The sequence below is a fragment of the Ricinus communis genome, chromosome 1 (genome assembly GCF_019578655.1).
Source record: "Ricinus communis isolate WT05 ecotype wild-type chromosome 1, ASM1957865v1, whole genome shotgun sequence".
Lineage (NCBI taxonomy): Eukaryota > Viridiplantae > Streptophyta > Magnoliopsida > Malpighiales > Euphorbiaceae > Ricinus > Ricinus communis.
In genome coordinates, this window is record NC_063256.1 from 5020468 (window position 1) to 5047424 (window position 26957).

The 26957-nt window shown below is 34.6% G+C and overlaps 3 protein-coding genes across 6 annotated transcripts; 2 read left to right on the top strand and 1 right to left on the bottom strand.

Annotated features, from left to right (window-relative positions):
• Positions 1-2273: 2273 nt before the first annotated feature.
• LOC8270362 (paired amphipathic helix protein Sin3-like 4) lies at positions 2274-12216 on the top strand. 4 transcript variants are annotated; one of them, XM_015719798.3, is made up of 24 exons: positions 2274-2431; positions 2841-3041; positions 3502-3729; positions 3822-4008; positions 4094-4192; positions 4321-4488; positions 4569-4911; positions 5444-5580; positions 6037-6112; positions 6194-6223; positions 6716-6996; positions 7097-7251; positions 7546-7673; positions 7817-8071; positions 8359-9015; positions 9162-9253; positions 9668-10315; positions 10416-10516; positions 10597-10735; positions 10823-10975; positions 11081-11244; positions 11314-11413; positions 11529-11704; positions 11965-12216. In XM_015719798.3, the coding sequence occupies exons 2-23, from the start codon at positions 2956-2958 to the stop codon at positions 11670-11672; spliced, it is 4371 nt and encodes a 1456-aa protein (XP_015575284.2). In that variant the 5' UTR covers positions 2274-2431; positions 2841-2955; the 3' UTR covers positions 11673-11704; positions 11965-12216. The 4 variants fall into 4 exon arrangements, with proteins under 4 accessions (XP_015575284.2, XP_015575286.2, XP_048234304.1 ...); XM_015719800.3 differs by having other exon boundaries at positions 11326-11413; XM_015719799.3 differs by lacking the exon at positions 2274-2431 and adding an exon at positions 2478-2685.
• Positions 12217-12739: 523 nt separating this feature from the next.
• On the bottom strand, positions 12740-18385 carry LOC8270363 (DExH-box ATP-dependent RNA helicase DExH15 chloroplastic). The gene is made up of 8 exons (XM_002520151.4): positions 17643-18385; positions 17383-17558; positions 17165-17278; positions 16954-17062; positions 16782-16868; positions 16354-16472; positions 15366-15543; positions 12740-15234 (listed from the first exon to the last, which is right to left on the bottom strand). The coding sequence occupies exons 1-8, from the start codon at positions 18090-18092 to the stop codon at positions 12979-12981; spliced, it is 3489 nt and encodes a 1162-aa protein (XP_002520197.2). The 5' UTR covers positions 18093-18385; the 3' UTR covers positions 12740-12978.
• A 2989-nt stretch (positions 18386-21374) lies between these two features.
• Positions 21375-25635, top strand: LOC8270364 (pyruvate dehydrogenase E1 component subunit alpha-1, mitochondrial). Its single transcript, XM_002520152.4, has 8 exons — positions 21375-22250; positions 22339-22418; positions 23415-23492; positions 24025-24120; positions 24223-24294; positions 24534-24587; positions 24746-24811; positions 25263-25635. The coding sequence occupies exons 1-8, from the start codon at positions 21542-21544 to the stop codon at positions 25305-25307; spliced, it is 1200 nt and encodes a 399-aa protein (XP_002520198.2). The 5' UTR covers positions 21375-21541; the 3' UTR covers positions 25308-25635.
• Positions 25636-26957: the final 1322 nt, after the last annotated feature.

Consider the following 26957-nt stretch of genomic DNA (forward strand, 5'->3'; position numbering starts at 1 on the left):
TTAGTTTGACAAACGGATAAACCGCTAATAGTAATACATTAAAATGAATAATAGTGCTAGAGAGAAAAAAGAGGCATAATTAAGTGCCGGTTATCTATTTCATTTTTAGCACATAACTTGGACATTTACGAGTATGCTTTCATCAGCACTGCATGTATAGTATACCAATTGCGTAGAAACTTGTATAAAAACAAATGAATATTTTGTGAAGGGTTATCTAAAGGACAATTAGAATATTTAAAATAATGTCGAAAGTAAGTATTCTTTCTTTTTTAAGAAAAAATGGGTTAGAAAGTTAATATTTTTTTTAGAATAAGGTAAACTCTATCTATATTTGGGATAAAGTGATTTTTTTTAAAAAAAAAAATTGAGTTCAAAAGCTAAATACTGTAAAATTTAGAGGTCTGAAAATTAAAAATAAAAAGAATGCGAATAAGTTATTAATAAATTTTAATTTAACCCTCCTCATTAGCATGAACTAAACCCAAGTTAATATTATTAGCTCTTTTATATTTTCATATGTATCGATGGGATACATTTTCATTAGTTTTACTCCATTTAACTCTAATAGAATAAGCTGATGTGGATCTGACTATATGCTTGAATTTGACACTGCCATATCAGATACATTTAGCCACTTCATCTCCAACTCGCTCTTAGTCCAATTACAACTTTCACTAACACTTCTGTTAATTAGTATTTTTCACACTAAGTCCAGGAAAACTTGATCCTTCTCCGAGTCTTATTGGGTACAAGGAAACTTAAGACTTCTCCAAACTTTAAGATTAAAAAATAAATAAATAAATAAAAAATCCTAAAAGCTCTTCTCCTTCCTAAATTTCTTTCATTTTCCATCACTTTTTCTTTCTTTATTGAATTGATCCCGTAACATTCACCTTATGAAATGATGCCCAAATCTTTGTCCATATATATTTTTACTATTTTCTCAAAAAATCTAAAATCCTTAGTTATTCAACTTTCTCACAATTCCACCAATGCCTCCAGTTGTGTTATTCATCAAGGCCTCCTAGCACAGCTTAAATGTAAAAAAGTAGTGCAAAAGAGAGCGGGATTGGACTCCGAAGCCATTGATCAAGAAAATGAAAATGATGATATGGGTGCGAGCCCATTGATTGATAAGTTAGAAAAAAAGAGAAGCTAAAAGTTGTTAATGGTGATATGCTGCATCTTTACTCAGACCCATTTGATTCTCGAAGTGACAGTGATGAAGCCAAGAAAAATTTGAAATTTTTTAGAGAAAGCATCAAAGACAGCAACAATTGCTTGAGAGTTTCGTGGATCCTGATAGTTAAAAATGCCTTGTGATTAAAGTTGATTTAAACATGAAATGAATTAGAGGCGGTGTGATCAAGGCTAGATGGAACGGAATGATATATCAGCACTTGACTGAATATATATTAATTTAGGCTTTGCATTACCTAGATTTGGGCTTAAGGTTCAGGATAGCCTCGGCCCTGAGTGACGAACACAACACGACAATATTAACAGAATTGAATCCATGCCTTTTAAGGCCTTCAAAAGCCCAAAACATGAAGTGAGTGAGTTTCCATTCCCGCCTCTCTCTAACCGGTCCATTACTTGCAGATAATTTATTATTTATTTGTTTTTTGTTTGCAACTTTAGAAAACCCATCAAGATTAGCTTAATCTCGCACCTCTAATACCTTTTTTTTTCAATCTTTTTTGCTTCTCTGTCCTAAATTTAGACTCGATCAATTTTACCTACATTAAATAATAATAATAATTACAAATGAAAAAACAGCCACACTTAATTACCCAATAAGTATACGTAAATCAAAATCCAGCAGCAAGAATATCACCAATTTGTAGATAAATAAATGAATAAAAGAAACCCACAGAATTTTCCCCAACCCTAACCCATTAAAAAAAAAAAAAGTTCTATTTTGAATCACAAGATAACACTTCACTTCCCTTTCTTTCTTCCTGCTCTCTCCAACACACCCTTCAAAATTCTCAGAAATTACCAAAAATGCCCACTCTCCCCCAATCTGCAAATAAAAAATTAAAATCGACTCGCAACAAAAACAAAAAGAGAAGCCCTAACCATGCCCTAATTTGTACTCACATAGACATATATATATATATATATAGAAAGAGAGAGAAAGAGAGTACTCAACCGGCTACACCCGGTAAACTCAACCGGTTAACAGCCGTCTAATTTACTATCTCCCACGCCCCATTTTTAATCTTCTTCCTTATAGTTACTGTTATTATTTATCTATTTTTTTCCAAATTCACAACACATAAGAATAAGCCCCATCATATAATAGACATTGGATTGTATCTTCTTCTTCTTCTTCTTCTTCTGTTTCTCTCTACAGAGGGAAAAGAAAAAAAATTTGCAACCAAAACAAAGAATAAAAGTAAAAATCTAATTATCATATTCAAAGGTCCGTTGATTAAAATTCATATCATCCTTAAAACCGCAAATCTTCATTAAGCGCTTTTTTCTTTTCCTTCCTTTTCTTTTTAATTTTTTTTTCTCTGTTTGCTTATTTATTTGTTTTAATTTACCTCTCTCTCTGTCTTGCTTGAAGTCTCCTTTGCTAAATTGAGCGAGTAAACGATCTTAACTCTTTCTCTCTTTGTTAATTTCGCGTTTCTTGGATATGATTTTGGATATTCGCTTTCTCTTCAAGTAAATGTGAGGATTTTTGTGCTTCTAAACTTGTCTCGCGTTGTGGTTAAATAAAATGATCTGCGTGTGTTTTTGATTTCCGTGTTTCCGGTTCTGTTTGAGTTTGCGTTGGTTAGATCTGCTTACTGTTTTAAAATTTGCGATTTTGTTAATTTTTGCAGGATTGTTTTTGCTTTAGTTCAACGTTCTTTAGAAGCATGATTTGTTGTTGCTGAAGAGAAAGCCAGAGAGAGAAAAAGAGAGATTTTTTTTTTTGTTTATAGAAAAAGAAAAAAAATGAAGAGGTCAAGAGATGATGTATACGTCACCTCTTCTTCTCAATCTCAACTTAAGAGGCCTATGGTCTCTTCACGTGGTGAAACGTAAGTTAATTTTGTTTCTTATTTTTAATTTTCTGTTTAGTGCTTTGATTATAGAAGCTAATTGGCTTTAACTCGGTCTGATTGTTATTTTTGTTCGGGGAATTGGTGGTTTAAGAAATATGAATTCGTAGTTCACTGATTAGTGTATTTAGTCAAGGTTTCAGAATTTTGTTCTTCTCTTTGTTTGACGGATGAAGAAAGATCATATTTTTTGGCTAGGGTTCTCTTTGCTAATTTCTGTTTAAAAGTCTGATGTCGTATATGGATGTTAGATGACCATGAATAGCAATTATTCTAGCAATGACTGTTATAAACCTGCAATTAGTAACGTCTGTATAAGATTTATGTAATAAAAGTGAACCTCTAGTTGAATTTAGGCAATGATCTACTGGGTTGTTTTCTCCTTGAATCTTACAGTATTTATATTTACTTATTATGTTTGAATCTTTTTACAATGAAGTTCGGGGCAACCACAGATGATGGGAGGAGGAGGAGGTGGTAGTGGTGGTGGTGGTGGTGGAGGAGGAGGAGCTAGTGGTGGTGGAGGAGGAGGAGCTAGTGGTGGTGGACAGAAACTAACAACAAATGATGCTTTGGCATATCTCAAAGCTGTGAAGGATATATTTCAAGATAAAAGGGATAAATATGATGACTTTCTTGAGGTCATGAAGGATTTCAAAGCTCAAAGGTTTGATCATTACATGCCATGTAATGTGTTTCCTTTTTCAATTTACAGATTGCTGATCACTGTTTCAATGTTTTCCTTTGTCAACTTTGTAGAATTGACACTGCAGGTGTCATAGCCAGGGTAAAGGATTTATTTAAAGGGCATCGTGACCTAATTTTAGGTTTCAATACCTTCTTGCCTAAGGGATATGAGATCACCCTCCCTCTAGAGGATGAACAACCTCCACAGAAAAAGCCTGTTGAATTTGAAGAAGCAATTAATTTTGTGAACAAAATTAAGGTAGACAATATGTTTCATAACCTTGATTGGATATATAGTTTTTATATGTTTCAAGAATTTTAACCTTCTGAATTGTATTTTGCAGACTAGGTTTCAAGGTGATGATCATGTTTATAAATCATTTTTAGACATTTTGAACATGTACAGAAAAGAAAATAAATCGATTACAGAAGTCTACCAAGAGGTATGTCATTATCTCTCCTTGTCTCAACATATTTTGTTCTGTTTAGATACTCCCTTGTTTTCTTTCTTTACCTTCTTAATACATCTAAATAGTTCACATACCATTAATTAAACTGTTTTCCTTTGCAGGTTGCTACACTTTTTCAAGACCACAATGATCTGCTCATGGAGTTTACTCATTTTCTACCTGATTCTTCAGCTACAGCCTCTGCTCACTATGCTCCATCTGTTAGGAATTCTATTCATCGTGATCGGAGCTCTGCCATGCCCACCATGCGACAAATGCATATAGACAAGGTTTCTCCTTCCCTTGATCATCTCTTCTAATTTTATGCGAGTCACCAAACTAACATGTGGTTCTTCTCATCACCTTCCAGAAAGAAAGGATGACTGCTTCCCATGCAGATCGTGACTTCAGTGTTGACCGTCCTGATCCAGACCACGATAGATCTCTAATAAGATCAGACAAAGAACAAAGAAGACGTGGTGAAAAAGAAAAGGAGAGAAGAGAAGATAGAGTTAGGAGAGAACGGGAACGAGAAGATAGAGATTACGAGCATGATGGCAGTCGTGAGTTCAACATGCAACGGTTTCCCCACAAACGAAAATCTACTCGTAGGGTTGAAGATTCGGCTGCTGATCATCAAGGTGGGGATGGGGATGAAAATTTTGGAATGCACCCTGTTTCATCCACTTTTGATGATAAAAATGCTGTGAAAAGTGAGTTCTCGGCTTTACATTTGTGTTATTTTGTGCAGATAGATATGGTTCAAAGTCTCAATTTCATGAGTTCTTACATCAAGAAAGGACTTGAATTTTAGAAATATTTTCAATGAGTGAATGATTGAAAATATTGTCATTATGCACATGTGCGGTGCAAAGTAATCACTTGTTCCTGTTCACCATGCTTCATCTTTATATACCTTTTAAAGTTTCTATTGTCGTTATTGCAGTTAGCTTTTTAATAAATTGATGATGTCCTTAATAATTTATGGCTTAGTTTGTGCTATCTCTTTCTTTCATTATTTTCTTTCTCTTTTTGAGACTTCTTTTATTCATTGATTTTACAATTACTTCTTGTTCATGTCTTTATTCTTTTTGTGTTATGAGCTTTTTATTTTGCCCTGCATTTTTTTTTTTTTTTTTTTTTGTTAATTATCATTATAAGTGCTCCTTTTGTATTTTGAGTTGTATGTTACCATCCTTTTTTTAAATTATTTTTTCCTTGCTGATGTGGTTCATGTCATGGCAGATGCACTAAGTCAAGAACTGTCTTTCTGTGAGAAAGTGAAGGAAAAGCTGCGTAATGCTGATGATTACCAAGGATTTTTGAGGTGCCTTCATCTATATACCAAGGAAATTATCACAAGAGCAGAGTTACAATCCTTGGTATGGTTGATATCTTTTCTATTTTATACTATACAGACAAAAAAAAGTAAAACAAAAGATTTTAGTGAATTCTCTAGTTGTGCTTGTGAAACAGTTGAAATAATGGATATGGTGTTCATGTATAGCACAGGGTCTGCTTGAATTTTGAAATATGTTTTCTTTGAAATGTCTCTTTATTTTTTATTTTTGCATTCTAAATAGATATTTGATGGTTTGACTGGAAGGACACTCACTTTTGTTTCTGGATGACTCTAAGGCTGTTTAGTGAAAGCTATATTTTAACCAACTCTATATGACTAATTTGGCAGCCTCTCATTGTTGAATACTGTTGGATCATCTGTACTCATATGAACTTATAAGAAACATTGTCACTATCCAATTCCGTTTTAAACCACTTGTAGAGTGACGGTTGCTGTAATAGACCTTCTGATGCATGAATACTTTTGCCTGTATCAGGTAAATGATTTACTTGGAAAATATCAAGATCTTATGGATGGCTTTGATGAATTTTTGGCTCGATGTGAAAAGAATGGTAACTTTTTCTGATAGATGCTTCAGTTTATTATTTAGGAAATTTGCATTGCTGACATTATGTAATTGATTTGTCATGCAGAAGGTCTACTAGCAGGTGTTGTGAGTAAAAGTAAGTGAAATGACTTATTTTTAATGTTATTGTCCAGGGTCCTCTTAAGATGATATTGCTTCTCTAACAAAATTATTGGTGCATACTGATTTACATAAGCAAGTATCATGCCACACATAACCAGCATCAGTTTTTGTATCTTTGATAGAATATTGTTTTATTTTACATTTGAGTTTTCCAGAGCAGTGAAGTCAGTTTAGTATTTTTCTCTTCTTTTTATTTGGTTTCAGTCTTTCGTGAATTGAATGATTCTAGAAAGTAAACCAGATAACTGTTCATATTGATGATATATCATTAATACAGAATCTGCTTATTTTAAATATGTAGATATATAAATAGCCAACTAGCAATTGCACAATCTTCATTTTGGAATGATTATGTTTTCAATTCTGGCTTAAATTATTTGGAAACGGTTATTGGTTCAGATGTAAAAGAATCTGAACTGGGTTACCGAAGATTTAATGCTTGGTTGTTTATTATTTCTTATTCCAGAATCCCTGTGGAATGAAGGTAATTTGCCTAGACCTGTGAAGCTGGAAGACAAGGATAGAGATCGGGATCGCGGGAGGGAAGATGGGATCAAAGATAGAGAACGCGAAACGCGTGAAAGGGATAGACTTGACAAAAATGTAGCCTTTGGTCCTAAAGATACTGGGGGTCACAAGATGTCCTTATTTTCTAGCAAGGATAAGTTTTTGGCAAAACCCATTAATGAACTTGACCTATCTAACTGTGAGCGCTGCACTCCCAGCTATCGACTTCTACCAAAGAATGTATGTGACTTATGCTTGTACTTGGATTTTTTAGTTTAGGAGATTCCTGAACTTTTGTTCAATTTTCTGAAACCTTATGGCTGTCGTTATATTGAGGCAGTATCCCATACCTTCAGCAAGTCAGAGGACAGAACTTGGTGCTGAAGTACTAAATGATCATTGGGTATCTGTCACTTCAGGAAGTGAAGATTATTCTTTTAAACACATGCGGAAAAACCAGTATGAAGAAAGCCTGTTTCGATGTGAAGATGACAGGTTTGAGTTTGCCTGATGGTTATATATGTTGAACTAAAATTGTCTTCTGTTGCTGTGTCTTTGGGGCTGTATGTGTGCATAACTATGTACTTTTAAGTTTTAATTGAAACCTCTTATGTTGTCATGATGATTTTTATGGTTGAGGATCTTTGCTTGGTTAGTTTGTAGGAAGTTGAGATGGCAGTATTGTGTTTTCTGCTCTTCCTTTATAATGGAAATTTTCGACTAAGATAGTCTTAAACTTTTTTAATATGCTGTTACCCCTAATTGTATGATGATGTTTGTTGTTGTCAGGTTTGAGCTGGACATGTTGTTGGAATCTGTGAAGGTGACAACCAAGCGCGTCGAAGAACTGTTGGAAAAGATCAACAATAATACAATCAAAGCAGATGGCCTAATACGTATTGATGAGCACTTAACAGGTTATACAAGCTGATTAATGATTAATGAAATATTAGTACCTAGTGTTTTCATATGCTAATTTATTCGCTGCTTCCTTGTGCTTATTTATTTGACTCAATCTCTTTAATTCATTTCTTGATGGTAGTGTTTTCTCTTGTTGTAGCTCTGAATGTAAGGTGCATTGAGCGTTTGTATGGTGATCATGGGCTTGATGTGATGGACGTATTAAGGAAGAACACTTCTCTTGCTTTGCCCGTTATATTAACTCGTTTGAAGCAGAAACAAGAAGAGTGGCAAAAGTGCCGTGCTGACTTTAACAAAGTTTGGGCTGAAATTTATGCTAAGAACTATCACAAGTCCCTTGATCATCGTAGCTTCTATTTCAAGCAGCAGGATACTAAGAGCTTGAGCACAAAGGGTAAACTAATGATATTTACTTGAAATACAATACAACATTATTTTATATCTTTGATTGAACAAGAACAATGATGCATCACCGTTGTCATGTTCTGCTATCTATTCATTTTCATAGCTAAAAAAATAAGCTAGAGAGAACACTTCTTACTGATAACCTAGTAATGTTTGGTCTCTTGACTCTTGAAAGATTGTATTTCCATCTTTCTCTGATGGCTGTTTGGGTTTCCTGTCTATGATAGTCACATGAATTTATTTATGATTCATACTAATACACCATGTGTTTTGCAGCCTTATTGGCAGAAATCAAAGAACTTAGTGAGAAGAAGCGGAAAGAAGATGATATGCTTCTTGCTTTTGCTGCTGGAAACAGACGGCCTATTATACCAAATTTGGAATTTGAGTACCCAGATCCTGACATTCATGAGGATTTATATCAGCTCATTAAATACTCCTGTGGAGAAGTCTGTACAACTGAACAGTTGGACAAAGTCATGAAGGTTTGGACAACTTTTTTGGAACCCATGCTTGGTGTTCCTTCTCGGCCTCAGGGTGCAGAGGACACAGAAGATGTTGTGAAGGCAAAGAATCATTCCTCCAAAAGTGGAGATAGTGAAGGCAGCCCTAGTGGTGGTGCTACAATTATCAACAAGCATCCAAATCCTTCTAGGAACGGAGATGAAAGCATGCCACTTGAGCAATCCAGTTCATGCAGGAACTGGTTGCCAAATGGAGATAATGGTTCTCCAGATGTAGAACGAATTGCTCGTAAGAGTGATACATCCTGCAGTACAATTCAACATGATAAATTGCAGAATAATCCTGCCTCAGCTGATGAAACATCAGTAGTTGGCAAACAAGCTACTTCCAGTGAACGATTGGTCAATTCAAACACATCACTTGCCACTGGAGCAGAGCTAAGTAATGGAAGAACTAATGTAGAATCAGGTCTGATGCATGCTTACATGTTATGTAATTTGTAGCTCTTTTTATCTTTTTAGTCCTGACAGCCCTATGCCCGTTTAGTTGTTTCTTTCAATTTCTTTTCCCTCTGAAAAGGATAGCTATTTTTCTGACACAGTTTTTGTTGCTAGGGCTTAACAATACTCCTTCAAGACCAAGCAATGGTGCCCTCAATGGTGGGTTCGGATTAGGTTCAAGCAATGAAAATTTACCTTCAGCAGAGGTATGTTTGTGCATGAGTTCTGTATCTGACACTCAAGCAGAACATGCTTTTATTAGGTCGATGTCATGCAGCTAGGTTTTAAGCTGAAGTATTTGCTAAGTCTGATGGTTAGCTTGGTTGTCATCTTTTATAAGTACTGAATCCATGAATTTAGCTAGGTTCTTATAAGCTCTTATCTCCTTTTTCTTTTTGCCGTTCTTCTCTTTTTTGGACAAGGTTTCTAGTTTCTAGTGGTCTTAACATGGGTATTTATTAGAGAAATAAACAATGCCTATGAAAGTGATTGACAGCTTGATTTTGCTTGGGGCTGTTGACAAATAAACAACTAAATTAATGAAAGAAGGTTAAGGATTTAGATTTATTGTTATAATCTTCTGATGAAAGAAGACTGTCTTCTTATTATTGATCTAACAGGGTGGTGATTTTTCAAGACCAAACATATCCACAAATGGGCTGATGATAGAAGGCATGAGGAGTCAGAGATATAATGATGAATCTGCTGCACAATTTAAAATTGAGAGAGAAGAGGGTGAATTGTCTCCAAATGGAGATTTTGAGGAAGATAATTTTGCAGCTTATGGAGAAGCTGGTTCAGAGGCTGTGCATAAGGCAAAGGAAAATGCTGTAAACAGGCAATACCAAACAAGACATGGTGAAGAAGAAACATGTGGGGAGGCAGGAGGAGAAAATGATGCTGATGCTGATGATGAAGGCGATGAAAGTGCTCACAGGTCATCAGAGGACAGTGAGAATGCCTCTGAGAATGGTGAGGTTTCTGGAAGTGAGTCCGGTGATGGTGAAGATTGTTCTCGGGAAGAGCATGAGGAAGCTGGAGAACATGATGAGCATGATAATAAAGCTGAAAGTGAAGGTGAGGCCGAAGGGATGGCTGATGCCCACGATGTTGAAGGAGAAGGAACGATGTTGCCGTTTTCAGAACGATTTCTTCTAAACGTGAAGCCTCTAGCAAAGCATGTACCACCAGCATTGCATGACAAAGATAAGGGTTCTCGGGTTTTCTATGGAAATGATTCTTTCTATGTGCTTTTTAGGCTTCATCAAGTAATGCCCTTCTCATGTTATAGTTCATTTAGATGACCTTTTAATTTTAGATATGCGACTTTTTTCATTAACATCATATTCCCATTCCATAAATGTTCAGACGCTCTATGAGAGAATACAATCAGCAAAAATTAATTCATCATCTGCTGAAAGGAAATGGAGGGCGTCAAATGATACAAGTCCTACTGATCTCTATGCCAGGTGCTTAAGCTTTAAAACTTCTGGTCATTCAATCAACTCGGATGTGATTAATCCTTATTAAGGTGGTTATATGCTTGCAGGTTTATGAGTGCTCTTTACAACTTGCTTGACGGTTCTTCTGATAATACAAAATTTGAGGATGACTGCCGGGCTATTATTGGAACCCAATCATATGTTCTATTCACATTAGACAAGTTGATATATAAACTTGTCAAACAGGTTAAGTTTTTTTTTCCTGTTGGATTAATTTTTGTTTTTTCCCCATTTTTCTGTCTTCGAACCTAAACCTTGAATTGTTTTCTTCAGCTCCAAACAGTGGCATCTGATGAGATGGACAACAAGCTACTTCAACTATATGCATATGAAAAATCAAGAAAACCTGGACGATTCATTGATGTAGTCTATCATGAAAATGCCCGCGTTCTTCTTCATGATGAGAACATATATCGAATTGAATGTGTTAAGTGTCTAGTGGTTTTGCTCTCATTTCCTTTGATCGATTGTGATGCAAAATATGAACTGTTAATTATACGATAATTGTAATGCGATGATTGTCCACTGCAGTGTTCCACACCAACCCATTTGTCTATTCAGCTCATGGACTTTGGACATGATAAGCCTGAAGTGACTGCTGTTTCCATGGATCCTAATTTTGCAGCATATCTGCACAATGAATTCCTCTCCATTGTTCCTGACAAAAAGGAAAAGTCTGGGATTTTCCTGAAGAGGTGAGTAGATACAATGGGAAAAAGTTTATTTTTCTTGTTTTCTGAGGCTAATAACATCTGCGCTGGCAGGAATAAACACAGATGTGGAAGTCATGATGAATCTCAGACTATGGAAGGATTTCAAGTGCTTAATGGTCTAGAGTGCAAGATTGCTTGCAATTCATCCAAAGTATGCTCTTCTGTATTTATGATATCTTTTCCAGTCAGACAAACCATGAAACATGGTTTCCTGTTGGTTGATTCGTATTTCTTCTGTTAATGTTTTGGTAATTTCTACATGATAGGTATCCTACGTTTTAGATACAGAAGATTTTTTGTTCCGAACTAAGAGGAGAAAAAGAACTCCGCAACCAAACAGCTCATGCCATGACCAAACAAAGACTTCCAAAAAAGTAGAGCAGTTTCACAGATGGTTATCCAGCTCATAAGAGGCCTTTCTGTGACCCTGAAAGTGGACATGGTGTGTATTGATTCTTTTGATACTGAATTTGCATTTACTTGGCTTTATTATTTTCGAAGTTTCATTTAGACAGATCCATGCACATGCAAACAACCTTTGTTGAGGTTTGTATGTGATTCGCTAATCTTCTCAACGTCTTTTGTCAAAACAAGCATGTGGAACTGACTTTTTAACATCGATTATATCTCTTTTTTTTAAAAAAGAAAAAATCTTAACAAGCAAATGATAGAAGACGATTGATCTGATATTTGTGCTGTCAGAGCATATTGAAAGATGATGGAGGCGCTAGAAATGGAAGTTTGATGGCGCCACAACTGAAATTATCTTCAAAATGTGTCTCACCAAGAGAATAAAGAATCAAACAGAAAATGGCTCCGCCAGATTGTAGTATAGTGTAAGTTCGTGGCTTTTTTCTGCCACAATCTTGTAAATAGAAATGACATGTGATGTAATACCCGAGATATATGTTCATTCCATTCATCAATATTTTTATAATATTTTTCTCTCAGATACATGGAAGGTGCCCTTCTAATCTATTTCTCTTAAGATAAATGCTTTTACCATTCAGATGGTTCAACAATTGCAACCAGCTATAGTTAAACTTTGTTAGGAATTGATAATAGTGACTGGGTGGGGAATATTCCAGATATTCAATTGGGAAAAAACAAGGTCAAATTACAACCATTTTATGAAATTCTCGAATCCTGCAAACTATGGGCATTTTTCTTATTTCCTTCTAATTTTGTTAAAAGAGTAAGCTGTAGTTTGTTAAATCTATTCAAACACTCTTCTTTCCCTTGCTGTTGCAGGCGATGCTTCCTCCCATGACAGCCAGAATCACCTCCCCATCTCCTATTCTAAAATTAACAATAAAAAATATATTATTAATTTATTTATTTACTCTAAACCATCAACATGACAATATCTTTGCGCATCGCCTCCATTCTCACTGTCGCCTTACCTGCTACAAGAGAATTCCTTGTAGCAAATATCTAAGGAATCAATTAAGAACAGAACTAATGATACAGAACAAACTAATAGAAGAGACCTGAGAGAACCACATAGCATTAAAGGCGGCAGCCTGGCAGCTCTAGAATTCTATACATGCATCCTTGTTCGTGTCACGAATTTGTCAAATGAAGTTGTACATTGTGATTTCAATATAATCATATTGGCAAACCCAGTTTAGGGCACAACCTTTTTGATTGAATTAAATGGATACACATTTAACAAATGTTTTGAGTTCTCGAAACTCTGAACCATCTGTAAAAAATTTATCCAGATAATTCGCTTATCGGTGGACGGTCCATGATATCATATGCAGTCTTTGCATTGCTTTGTAACGCTGGGTCAATGTCGGGCAATTTTGGGATCTGAGCCAGTAGGTCTATTGTTCGTCTTATTAGTCGAGCTAGATCTCCATCATCCATCGCACAATCCATCATCATTTCCTTCCAACTTAGGCCTGAAGCCCAGGCTTCAACCATACCTGAAAACTGGCTATCCAAATAACAGGATATTTCCACACCATGTTTTTCTTGAAGTTGCAAAAGAGAGCTTCTTTGCTCTTCCAATTTGCCAATAATATTGAACACCGCAGAAGAAGGTTCATAAATGTAGCTATTATTTTCCCATGCTCGAACTTTGATCCCTTCAGAAACTACACTTGCACATACCGCAGCAAGTTGTGCAGGTTTTAAATCCAATAAGATTTTGCTTCGTAGAACCATTGCAAGCCAGAGTTCATTTTCTCCTCGAATTGCAGCCGCTGTCTCACCAAGCGGAAATATTACCTGTGTATTGATGTCCAATGCCCTAATCTCATGTACAACATTGCTGATCTTCAAAAATTCCTTCCAACCTGATGGTTCAATTTCCTCTATTCGATTAATCAAACGGTTTGATCTAGCCTTCAGGCGTTTAATCTTGTCTTCAGTAAAACTCTTCCAATCTAAGATCTTTTTATATTCTCTAAAGCCCTCTGTACGTGCTATCTTTTTCTTTAAACGTGCAACTTTGGTTCTTTGTCCTTTGTAATGCTCGACAGCATCATGATAGGCTTGTGACCCGTGCAATACCTCATCATTTTCAGAAAGGCTATTTAGAACTGGCACATTTAAACTCCAGGACCATGTCTCTAAGGAACCTTCCATATACCATAAGCCACCAAGTTCAGAATCGGCGAGCTTTTCCCACTGCTTCTCTTCCTTGTCAAGTAGCTTTCGCATAACTTCACGAGGTACAGCGTCCCCTTGAGCCAAAGCCACATTGGGAAAGCCTGTCCTATAAATAGTTTTAACCCATTTCTCTGTAAAAAGATACCAAGAATTATCTGAACCAAGAGCCACATAGTAACATGGTACGAGATCTTCCACAGTTTCCACTTCACTAGCAATTGACTGGACTATTACAGCATTTGTTGCAAATGAATCAGATGTAGAAACCATGTTTTTAAGTTTCGAACTATCAGTAGAGTCAGCCTTCCCCATATAAACAACAGGGACAGAGTGTTCTACTCCCTCAGAGTCTTTGTATTGTATGCACAAAAAGGGCAAGTGATCATTTCCCAACTCCTCAAATAGAAGCTTGAGAGCACTCAGTCTCTTCACTTCCATTATTCTTCGCAGTTCAGTTCGAAGGCGTTTTTCTTCTCTCAGTTGTTCCTGCAGATCTGCGATCTCCTTATATGGCTCCTCAGATAGGGTCTGCCTGCTTTTTCTATCTATAGCATCATCACTGATTTCTGACATTAATTTTTCAATCTCTTCCTGTGTTCTAGCAAGCTCCTCTCTTGAAGCAAGCATCACATTGCTACCAATATAGGTCCCAAAACTTTGCTCAACTAATTTTCTTGCTTCTTCCAAAGTTCTTCCAGCCTGAAGAACTTTTATATTATCTGATTCATTTGATATATGCGTGACTTTTGCACCAGCAAGGAGATTCAGCACCATACCATATGAAGCTGTAAATTGAGATACAAGAGGTTTTAGCCCAGCAAACAGAAGCTTGCAGCACTCCTCAGCATCTTCATTAGGAGTCTGAACCAATACAACATGGCCCCTTTCATCAATGCCTCTACGACCTGCTCGTCCAGCCATTTGAAGCAATTCATTTGGGCTTAATTGGATACGTCCACTACTACTTCTCTTGCTGAGAGATGATATAACAGCTGTCCTAGCAGGCATGTTGATTCCAGCAGCAAGAGTTTCTGTAGCAAAGACAACTTTAATAAGTCCTCTTTGAAACAGTTCTTCAATAAATGATTTCCACAGGGGGAGGCAGCCTGCATGGTGTGCAGCAACCCCTTTTAAAAGCCCTTTGACAGCAGTCTCCCTGACAGCATCAGGATTTTGAATGCTGAACCGTTTCAAAGCTAGTTCAACCTCACTCGTCTCACATTCATCTAAGAGTTTGCAACCTTCAAGGTACTGCATGGCTGCATCACATCCTCTCCTATTAAAGATAAACCAAATTGCTGGCAGCATATCCCTTACCTTAAGCTGTGTCAGTGTATCAACTACTTGAGGCACCTGGGAAGTTGTAATTTACTGTATAAATAGATTTCTTTTTTTTCTTTTTTTCTTTTTCCCTTTTCATTCTAGAGATGGATAACAAAACCAACCACAAGGAGAATACTTTATTCAAAAAGCATGGCTCTTACCAGTGAACGGCGGATTCTGCCAATGTCATTCTTAGACAGAGGTTCTCCAGACATGCTAGCAATACTGTTAATTCCCATGTTACTCCCACGTTTTCTTGAATTCCTTCTTCTGGGCCCATCGTCTTTGTAAGACTTAACTCCTGAAGCAGAAAGTTGCAAATAATTAAGTGACAGCTTCCTGTTCCAATTTGAAAAACAAACCAGAATTAATGATAATAATACAATGTAGGTGGGGACATGGGACCAATGTAAACCGCTATCTAAAAGACATGGCATTAAAACTTGAGCAAAATATGAGCACCACAAATTGCCATCATGGGCATGTATCATGCTTGGCACAGCAGATCATGTCATCATAATTCAATAGTAAATTCCACCAAGGATATAGGATAGTTTCACTATTAAGTATTCAGTAAAAAAAAAAAGAAATAATACAGTTATTGACTGAATGTAGGAGTCACTGTTTTTAGTGCAGTGCAAAAGTCTTGGACTTTAGCATACAGCTTGATCTAGACAATCTCTCACAGGACTGTAAAAAAAGCAAGAGCACGCTAGCAATGATTTTATTGGCATATTTACAGTTTTACATTGTAAATCATAAAACAACAGGGCAGCCTTGATCTCCTCCTTTACAGATAGCCACACTTTAAAATTAAGAAATAAATTCCATATTGTTAGGAGTTTCCAACCAATTATTACCCGAAGTGACAGCACACAGATACGAGTCTTTTTTTATTTTCCCTATTAGATCTTTCTAACACTATGTTCCCTAGAGCCTTGAACACTGAAACAAAAATTGAAAGAAACGACACAACCATTGTATACATATACTGTCACCACCAATGCTATGTGCAGTTATCATCAGGAAGATATAAAGTTTAATATGCAACAACTATTAAAGAAATGTGCTAAATTGAATAAATCATTTTAAGGACAATAAGAATATATTTTTCTTCCAGGAGATAAACTAGAATAATGGAAAATAAACCTATTCATATGCTTTCCCTTCTCATCAAGCAGAGGGAACAAAGAGGTCTTTGTGGAGAAGTGCCAAGTCAAGGGAACTGGACGCTTTGATGATGTCACCAATTCAGTTTTACCATGAACCTACACAGAAAATCAAAGTAACAAAAGGTCAATATTTTCACCCTTGAAAAATGATTTACATTCTGTTCACAGATCACTAATCACAAGAACATTCAGAAGCCAAGTTAGACATAATTAGCAAGCAGAATTCAGTTGATACATGTAAAATTGTTCAATTTATTTCACCCAATGCCACAATCAACTAAAAATAACCTTACAATGAAATAAAGCATGTTATTTAAGGCTTATAGGCATTCCAGTGTATCTGCCATATCTGAGATGGCCTCAAGCTATGTAGAAATATTTCTCCATTGAATAAAAAACCCGTACCTCATTAATCCAGCCAGCTAGCTCCTCTGGATTCTTTACTGTTGCTGACAGACATATAAGTTGAACCTTTTTTGGACAATAAATAACCTGAAAGAGAGTTAACAACGCCCGTCAGTGGGATAAAAGTTTAGGCTATAAAGAAAGAAAAAACCTAAATAAGAATGAAACTTACAATCTCCTCCCACACTGTACCACGAGAGATATCGCTTAGAAAATGAACTTCATCCAGAACAATCACATCAACATGAAAGAGTCCACTCCCAGAGGAAACCATCCCAATGCTGCAGGAGAAAAGCTTACAACCACCAATTCCATAGTTGATTCCATATAATAAAATTAAAATAACGAAACTACAGAAATTAAAGAAAAAATTTCTAAAATACCTTTGATACAACATGTTGCGCAAAATCTCTGTAGTCATAATCAAAACTTGAGCATCTTTATTCACAGCAGAATCTCCAGTGAGAAGACCAACATTTTCATCGCCAAACGTCTCTCTATAATAAATAAATAACGATAAATTATCTCACTAGTGGGCCTTGTTTGGAATAAACATTTTTAGAGTATTTAAATCCAAAACAGTGTTTATGAAATTACTAACCGAAAATCACGGAACTTCTGATTGGACAAGGCCTTGAGTGGAGTAGTATAAAAAATCCTCCGTCCTCGTGCCACGGTCGCAACTGCTGCGGCTTCAGCTATTAATGTCTTTCCACTACTTGTCGGCGCCGATACCACTACCGAGCATCCTTTCAAGAACGCTTCTATAGCCAAACGCTATCAAATACATCAATTAAAATAAATAAATAAATAAATTCACCAAAACAAAACCTAAATAAATAAATAAATAGCAAAATGAACCTGAAATTTGTCGATGCGAAAATCATAAATAGAAGCCAGCTCGTGAACATCAATAAAATCATTTCCAAACTGTTTAACTTCATTAACTATCTTATCAACTCTTTGCTTCTTTGATTCCTCATTACGCCAAGTTAAATCTTCAGTAGTTACGGATATAAGTTCAGTTTCATTTTCTTCGATTTCTTCGACGGAACTTTCGCCGGAGAAGTAATCATATTCATCGGCAGCTTCTTCATCGTCGTCGTCGTCGTCGTCGTCGTCTTCGGCATCGGACAGGTGGGAATCGATGGGAAGAGGTGAGGTAGGGGATTTGAAAGAGAGTTTAAATTGAAATGAAAAATGTGAAGGTGAAAAGTGGAGGGGTTTAGGGGAGCAGAAGCCTAGGGTTCTCGAGTGGTAGGGAAGTGATGATATTGAAAGAGAAGAATGGAGAATGGAAAGTGTGTTCATGGCGGGAGAGATGTTACGCTTTCGTTAACGGATGGATTTGTTTGGGGTTTTATCGTTTTAAAGACAGCAATGTATCATTTCTCTTGCTTCGACGTCGTTTGGCTCTCGATACTGGAGTAGTTTCTTCGACTAATCATCTATCACCGTCAGGCCGGGTCGGATAAACAGTCCCGCCTTTCTTTTTCTTTTTTTCTTTTTTTTTTCTTTTTCTTTCGTGAAAAGAAAAAGAAAATTCTTTTGGTTCAGTTCAGTTCAGTCCAGTCCATGGATTTATTTTGAGAAGGGATGTTCCGTTTGGTTTGGAAAAAATATGTGAAAAACGGAATTCACGGGTGTAATTGAGATCACCAACTCACAATTACTTAGAATCAATATAAAACTATATTTGAAATTGATTCAATTTTGCTACTTCAGTAATTTGGTGACTCAAGTTCAAGCCTTATAATATTTTATTTGAACCAATATTTCTTTTTATTTCAATATCATTTTATTCTGAATATTAGAACTTATTTGATTAATCATTTTTCACAGTCATGTGTTAAATAAATAGTTTTACTTTTTTTTTTTTCCTTAACAATAATTATTTTGCTCAATCCATGCATTTATTTTGATAATGAATGTTACATCTAGTTTAAAACATTACGTGAAAACAGAATACAAAATATAATCAAGTCGATCTAACAAACGAGCCATAAAAAATATACTCAAGAAATATTCATAATTGATTTAGAACTAATTATATTTGAAATCGAGCAGGTTAATGAACCATATTCAAATTTTATACCATTAATTGAGTTTAAGTTTTTATATATATAAATAATTGTTGTTTAAGAATATGATAGGCATAATTTATTATAATAATATTATTATATTAAAATAATAAAAGGTATTTTAAAATCAGAAAATTTGAAGCGTAGAATATTAGTACGAAAAATTATGCTACAATTATTCTTTAAAATGCTAAATTTCAATATTCAAAATTTCAGCTAAATATTACCTAATTACTTTTTATTTATAAATATTAAGAATAAAAGTTTTGGTCTTCTCTAATAAAACACCAAATTTTGTTAAATGTGACTAAAATTAATTGAATTTTTCGACTGCACTGACTAAGATAAAAAAAAAATAAAAATTAGCAGATAAAGTTTATAACTAATAGAAAAAATTTAAACACTAATTGATTTGATTATTAAATAGAGTGGATGTACTTATAATTGTAATCTAACTTCAGGGACTTTATAATAATAATTAATTGATCCATAAAGAAAAATAGAATGTTAATGGTTCAAATCCAATTAGGTTGGCGTTGGGCAGTGGGTAGCTTAACCGCACGATGCTATTGTCGGGTAAGAAAGACAGAAATATGTAACTGGAGCTTTCCGGTCGATGGAGTTGCTATTTTTGGAGTTTGGGCTCAAACTGCTTTATGCTTGTGTTGTGTTGTGACTCGTAACCTCGTGCACCGGTTCTTACTAAAAATAGAAACAAAACAGAGACACAGAGACTGGCCAGTACTGTTCAATTCATTGTATAATATGATTTATGAATCATTTATTACAATGCGCTTCCCTGTTAAAATTCAACATTTACAGTAGTTTATACATTTTTCTATTAGTTTTTTCACTAACTTTACTATCAAATTAAAAAAAAAAAAAACAATTCAATTTAGAAAATAAAAATAAAAGTATTATTATTATTATTATTATTATTATTATTATTATTTTCCTTCATGATGTTTACTTTTATGTGTTTTATAATAATATATTAACTCCTCCATAGTCAATGTGTTAGTTTTGGCCCATTGTAACTGGAACATCTATTTTCGTTCCATTTGAAATGTTTTTATATTTAATATTACATTTTTAAATTCTTTATATTCAATAACACAATTAATAATCTTATTACAATTTAGTTGAATGTCTAAATTTATAGGACTAATAAAAACAATATAAATTAGTACCTATTATATTAATATATTTAAAATTAAAATTTAAAATAGTTATTGAAACTAATAGTAACTCTTAACCCACTTTTCCAGTAATTAATAATCATCTTTAGATAAGATTATAACTTAAACATATCATAATTTGTGTTATGAGTTTAGAAACTTGTACTTTTCATATATTAATATTTATTATTTTTATATTAGTTTATTTATTTTCATGAGTTAAAAAAAACAGTTAAATTATAATATTTGTTGAATTTTAATATAATAGCTCAAAGCTCTATTGAAAAAAAAAATGATATTATCAATAGAATCTTAAATTGGAAATTATAAAAATAAAGAGAATTCTTAAAAAAAAACAAGGAACATTCATATATTATCATAAAACATAGGAAATTTTAATATAATAAAATAAAATAAATGACTAACTACTATAGTATCACCAATGTTAGTGATTTACTTTTTTTTTTTGTCAATTACGAGATCTTAACTCAAATAAAAAAAATTAACAAAAAAGGATAATAAGCATATTGTTAAGAATTATAAAGTGTAAATAGTTTATTCCGTATTAAAATGTTTTATTTTTTTAATATAAAACCATTATATTTTAAAATAGCTTAATAATATCCATAAGAATTTAAAATATAATAATTGTATATTCAAAGCTAATTTCATCTGTTTCATTATGTAATAGTACAAAATAAATTATTTTTAAACATTAAATTAATTGCTTTAAATCTTTTTAATTTTTACTTTTTTCATATAAAAATATTAACTTTATTTTTTGTCAAATAAAAATTATAAAATATTAATTTTTCATTCATTTTGATAAAGAAATTATTATTAAGTTAAAAAAAGTAATTAGTTCTAATAATATAATTGTTCTATCTTTAAAATTTAAAAAATGTAGTCGAATCATCCTAAAATTTTCTGTGTAGTGCATTTTGATAGAAAGAACTTTAGGAGCTTTAAGTATATTCTTTTTTATAAAAAAGAGATCTAAAATTATATTAAAAATGATTATCAGAAAAATATAATTACTAAATTTATGAAATATAATAGCATTATAAAGAAGTAAAATAATAATAGTTAAAAGAATATCACTTGAAAGAAAAAGAATTCCAAGCGATGCGATGTCAATTATTTGAATGAAAGATATTTCTTGATCAGATGAGTCCTGTTTAATTAACAGATTTTTAAAAACTTTTTCTGTCTCAGTAAAAAGAAAAAGAAAAGGGAACTCTGAATCGTTTTACTGCGTACTCTCTTGATCCAGAGGTAAATTAATCCGCAAAAGTAACGGAACCAAATTAAATTAAAATACATAATAGAAGAAGCAAAAGAAAAAGAGAACACAATTTGGAACCGCGAATAATCTAAGTGACTCTTCATTCTTCAACAAAGCCATTTTATATTTATATATTCTCCACCGAACCCCCTACTCTCTGACCATCCTCCTCAAATCACACCCCCTATCTCCGACCGATTCAATCCAACGGTCGATATGGCTTTATCACACCTTACTTCGTCATCAAGATCCAATCTCCTTAAATCCCTCACCACCACCACCACCGCCGCCGCCGCGGCGTTCACTCTCCGCCGTCCGATCTCGACCTCTTCGGATCCCCTCACAATCGAGACCTCCGTTCCCTTCACACCTCACAGATGCGAACCTCCATCGCGCAACGTCGACACCACTCCCCAGGAGCTACTCTCCTTTTTCCGTGACATGGCCACGATGCGTCGTATGGAGATAGCCGCCGATTCTCTCTACAAGGCGAAACTAATTCGTGGATTCTGCCATCTCTACGATGGTCAAGAAGCAGTAGCCGTGGGGATGGAAGCTGCAATTACGAAAAAGGACTGCATCATAACGGCGTACAGAGATCACTGCACGTTTGTGGGGCGGGGTGGGACCATGTTACAGGTGTTTGCGGAGCTGATGGGAAGAAAGGATGGGTGTTCGAGAGGAAAAGGTGGGTCTATGCATTTTTATAAGAAGGAAGCCGGATTTTATGGAGGGCATGGGATAGTTGGAGCTCAGATTCCGTTAGGTTGTGGATTGGCGTTTGCTCAGAAGTATAATAAGGATGAGACGGTGACATTTGCGCTTTATGGCGATGGTGCTGCTAATCAAGGACAGCTCTTTGAGGCTCTTAATATTTCTGCTCTTTGGGATCTCCCTGTTATTTTGGTTTGCGAGAATAATCACTGTAAGTATTTCTTCGTCTTCTTCTTCTTCTTCTTCTTCTTCTTCTTCTTTTAAATTGTTTTAATTGTGATTTTTGTGTGTGTTGTTAGATGGTATGGGAACAGCAGAGTGGAGGGCTGCTAAGAGTCCGGCTTATTACAAGCGTGGTGATTATGTTCCTGGATTGAAGGTCTTTTCTCTCAAGTATTGTTGAATTGTTTTATTGTTATATGGCTGTTTTATTACTATAAAATTAGTCAAATGGTGCATGTGATTTACTTTAGTGGTCACCTTATACAACCTGGTCTTTTAAATGTGCATTGGGTTACTATCTAAGTTTGAAAATTAGAACTTAGAAGACCATGGGCGAGCTCTCTGTACTGGTTGTGCTTAATTGCTGGATATTGTTCTGCATTTGCTTTTATTCTTGTTTTTATTATCCTTTTTTCTTTTACATTGCATCTGAATGGAATGTTTTACTTTGGTGCTGTGGGGTTTGACCAGTAATGTGCAATTTATTTCTATGATTCTGTGTCACAAGTGAGCCTGAGGCGCCCCCAAAAGGTGGGGTAATGTTACAAAGGCACCCATCTTAGTGCGCCTAAAGCTTTAGGCGAGGCATACTCAAGGCGCGCTTCTGTTACAATTTGATTATTTTATGTGTATACTTTGAGCCATTCATTTAAGTTTAAACCCAATCACACCAAGTTATCTCAATAAGAGAAAAAAGAAGAAGATGATCAATAGAAAAAGAGTAGACGGGCAAAAAAAAAGTTCGAAGTTGCTGGAATACTTGTTTAGGTTAGTTGTGCTTTGATAGGTGTTTTTCTTCAAGAATTTCTGCTCCTTAATATTAGCAGCATTAGGAATATCGTTCTAATTTTGAGGTCTTCTAAACATTTCTTTCGAATTTTTTTTTTGATTTATAAAACCTTTGTTGTTAACTTTTATGTGCTTTTTTGGTCATGACACTTGTGTTTTGAGTATTATTAGTTATATTATTGTATAAGCTTATTAGTAACGAATTTTATCATTTTCTTAGAAAAAAATTCTGCCTTGCGTCCGTCAGGTGTGTGCCTGTGCTTAGGCTTGAGTACCCCTTTTTGCCTCTATGCACCTTGTGCATTTAAACAAGTATGACTATTACGGTTTATGATGTATTCCTTTTTCTTTGCTATTTTTTCAGGTAGATGGTATGGATGTTCTTGCTGTGAAACAGGCATGCAAATTTGCAAAGGAGTTTGTCTTGAAGAATGGTCCACTTGTGAGTTTCATTTTATGTAATTGTTTTTTCCTATACTTTTCTGTTTCCCTTATGTTAAATATTTTTGGTGTACTTTGAGCCAGTACACATGCCAAATTGGTAATCTTTGTTATCAAGTCAAATTCTAAGAGTTGTTTTGCCATGTCCTGGAGGAATCCAAATAATGCATATTTCTAGCCTACTACAGCTGGTTGACTGGACTAACTTCAGTGTGGTTTTGAAGTTCTTATAAAAAGGCGTAATTAAAAACTTGCTTTAAATAGCTCTTGTTCACATTCATGAATTTGATTTCTATTTGTGAATTTAATCACATCCAAATTCTGGTCATACTTCACATTAAATCTGTCGATTATAGGCAATGAACACTATTTTGAAAACCAGCAGAAATGCTATGTCATGATATCTGCTCTTGTCAACATTCAATTGGGTTGTTAGAATATACTAAGATATTAATCGAATTGCTTGATGCATGTTTATTTTTGCCTTATATTAGTGGTATAAGCTGATTATTCAATTTTTATGCATGTTTCAGATACTTGAAATGGATACCTACAGGTATCATGGTCACTCCATGTCTGATCCTGGCAGCACCTACCGTACTCGTGATGAGATTAGTGGTGTGAGACAGGTTAATGCATAGTTTATTCCACTATTTTGTTGTCTATTAAGTTGATTCTCCATTTTAGATGTTTTACGTGCGTATGTTTTCTTTTTATGACATGATTTTCAGGAACGTGACCCCATTGAAAGAATCAGAAAGGTGATATTAGCTCATGATCTAGCTACCGAGAAAGAGCTAAAGGTATTTATTACCTTGTTATTGTATTTTCTTTGCTATTAGTATATGTTTGAAGCAGTATCATATCTCCAAAATTTAAGCTCCATCCCTTCTCTCTTGGTGCTTGGTGGAGTAGTATTCTTAAATTTAGAATGTTGTAAATGTAATGCTTTGTGAGTATACTTGAACTTAGAATGTTTTAAATGTAAATTTCATAAAGAATGAATATGTTGAGAGTACTGAATTTTTTTTATTTCTTTCAGGATATGGAGAAAGAAATAAGAAAAGAAATAGACGATGCTATTGCTCAAGCCAAGGCAAGAAGAAATCCTATATAATTTAAATTTGAATGTTTTGTACTCTTTGTCTATTGGATGAAACTTTTCTGTAGCTCATTATTTCTAGTGTGCTTCATATCGTTTTCTAATTTTCATGGTTCCTTCCTCTGATTTCTTCTTTAAATTTGTATGTACAGGAAAGCCCAATGCCAGAACCATCAGAACTTTTCACAAATGTGTATGTCAAAGGTCTGGGAACTGAGGTAATCTATGTCCTTGTATCTTTCTGTGTTTTGGTTCCTGTTATTCTCTACTCCTTGTTGGAAGATTCTAATTATCAACATGTTCTTATTTTTTTAACTAAAAGATTTTACTGTTCATTTAATCACAACTTATTAGCTTTAATTGCATCCAATGCGATAATTAGATATACTTTAACATTAGGGAAACTGTGTAGCTGCTATACTTTAAAGAGCATAAGTTAGTTTAATGTATTTGCATTTGTATCAAATAACTGAAGAGCATAAGCCAGTTTGTCATCTTGATGTCTGTTCCTACTTCATTCCATTCCAGTTGTGCATTTAAAGTAGCACATAAGCGTTTTTATCTTCATTTGCAGAATAAACATACAATAAACTAATTTGAATTTCAACATACAGGTGCCATCCTTTTTCTTTTCTTTTGATACTGATGATTTTCTGATTTCAATTGCAGTCATTTGGAGCAGATAGGAAAGAAGTTAGAGCTGTGCTTCCATAAACTAACATTTGGGATAAGCTTCCAACAAACCCCACTCATTATCCACAGAAGTCATCCCAAAATGATAGCAAATAAATGTTAGTGAAGATGGTGATCTCTTCCCGGCAATGATTTTTTTTTTTTTTTTTTTGGTTTTCTGTATAGAATTCTGATTCTTCTCAAGTTGTGGGGCAGAATTCCTGCATTTTGTTTGTGTATTTTTCTTTTGAGGAGCTGCGATTTGATACATCTGTGATCATCAATTGAATAGGCTGCAAGTGCTCTGGAACTGGAACACAATATATTCATTTTCTTGATATGCCAAATAGTTCTAACTGTTCTGCTATCATAATCAGTTTTTTTTTTTTTTTTTTTTTTGTTATTTAAATAATAATAAGCACTTGAAAACTCTTTTTGCCGATTGCTATTTTCGTGAACTCCACCAAGGCTGAAATGAGCTGTGCACGTGGGTCCTGCATCAGTCGTTAGTTTCATTGGTATGTCATCCTTTCTAGTATGGGTGCAACTCCTGGTGGTATGATAAGCCTTCATAGAACAAACACCTTCGGCTTGGGCTTGGGTGATAGGTGGACTTCCACCAGTATGTCAATTGTCTGGAATCTTGTTTTTAATTTAGAATCCAAGCTTTTCACACTAATCACTAAGATGGAGGTTCATTTCTTATGTTATATATATGATTGTTGATCTTTATGAATTGAGGTTTACATATTCTTGAGAAGGATTGACGTCCTACCAGATGTTCCGATATTACTTACTCGCCGGTACTGCTGAGGCTAACATAGCTTAATCTATTTCAAAATAATCAGGTGTATATCCAGATCCGACGTTGGGGAGAAGGAGCCGCCACGGCTACCATTTTAACCCTTCCAACAGAGCCATGTCCGCCTACTGCTAACTTGCCATGAAAAGGAGTTGTCACCATGCTCAATGTTTATGCTGACACGTACCAAAGTCATAATCCATCTTATGTCTAGAATTATAAATAACATATAATTTTGGAATCTGTAGTGTCGTAAAATCCAGCTGGTGTAGGTTTTTGGCATTAAAAAAAAAAAAACTCATTCCTGAATAAAGCATAGGAGATTTGATAGTTCCTCTCATAGAAATGTATGTTCTTTATGAGAATTTGTTTTCGCTAGTTTCCTATTTCTAGACTTGACTACAGTCTCTTGGTTTATTAACTTTATCACGGGGTCTCGAATTGGCAAGAAATCAGAAAAATACTCTTCAATATGCATTATACCATACTTCTAATGCCCCCAAGAATTAAATACTTTCCATTCCCTCCAACAACCAAAACTGTTGTGTGCATCGCTATTGTCTTAACTAACTGATATTGCCATGTTTTGAGAATGATTTTCCTCATCTTGACGCTATGGCTCTACCAGTCGATCCCTTTGATGAGGGCAGATATTCATGGCATCAAGTCTATTGATGTAAAGAAATGCCAAAAAGGATTTAGAGAAAGTCATATTGGCTTTTCCATTAATTGCCTAAATTAATGGGATTTCCATAATTTCTTAAGAGCCTTGAATTGTAGATGAACAAAATACACTATTTTAAATAGTGAATTTTATCCTTTTATTATATTTTAATATTATTCCAAATAAATTTATCTTATTCTAACATTATCATTACTTTTAAATAAAA

Coding starts and splice junctions, on each gene's coding strand:
- LOC8270363 (XM_002520151.4), bottom strand. CDS start 18,092: ATGAACACACTTTCCATTCTCCATTCTTCTCTTTCAATATCATCACTT. Junction 15,544..16,353: donor AAGGGAAAGCATATGAATAG/GTTTATTTTCCA, acceptor AAATTGGAACAG/GAAGCTGTCACTTAATTATT. Junction 15,235..15,365: donor GCAGAATCCGCCGTTCACTG/GTAAGAGCCATG, acceptor ACAACTTCCCAG/GTGCCTCAAGTAGTTGATAC.
- LOC8270364 (XM_002520152.4), top strand. CDS start 21,542: ATGGCTTTATCACACCTTACTTCGTCATCAAGATCCAATCTCCTTAAA. Junction 22,419..23,414: donor ATTATGTTCCTGGATTGAAG/GTCTTTTCTCTC, acceptor CTATTTTTTCAG/GTAGATGGTATGGATGTTCT. Junction 24,295..24,533: donor CTACCGAGAAAGAGCTAAAG/GTATTTATTACC, acceptor TATTTCTTTCAG/GATATGGAGAAAGAAATAAG.
- LOC8270362 (XM_015719798.3), top strand. CDS start 2,956: ATGAAGAGGTCAAGAGATGATGTATACGTCACCTCTTCTTCTCAATCT. Junction 3,730..3,821: donor AAGGATTTCAAAGCTCAAAG/GTTTGATCATTA, acceptor TCAACTTTGTAG/AATTGACACTGCAGGTGTCA. Junction 6,997..7,096: donor ATCGACTTCTACCAAAGAAT/GTATGTGACTTA, acceptor ATATTGAGGCAG/TATCCCATACCTTCAGCAAG.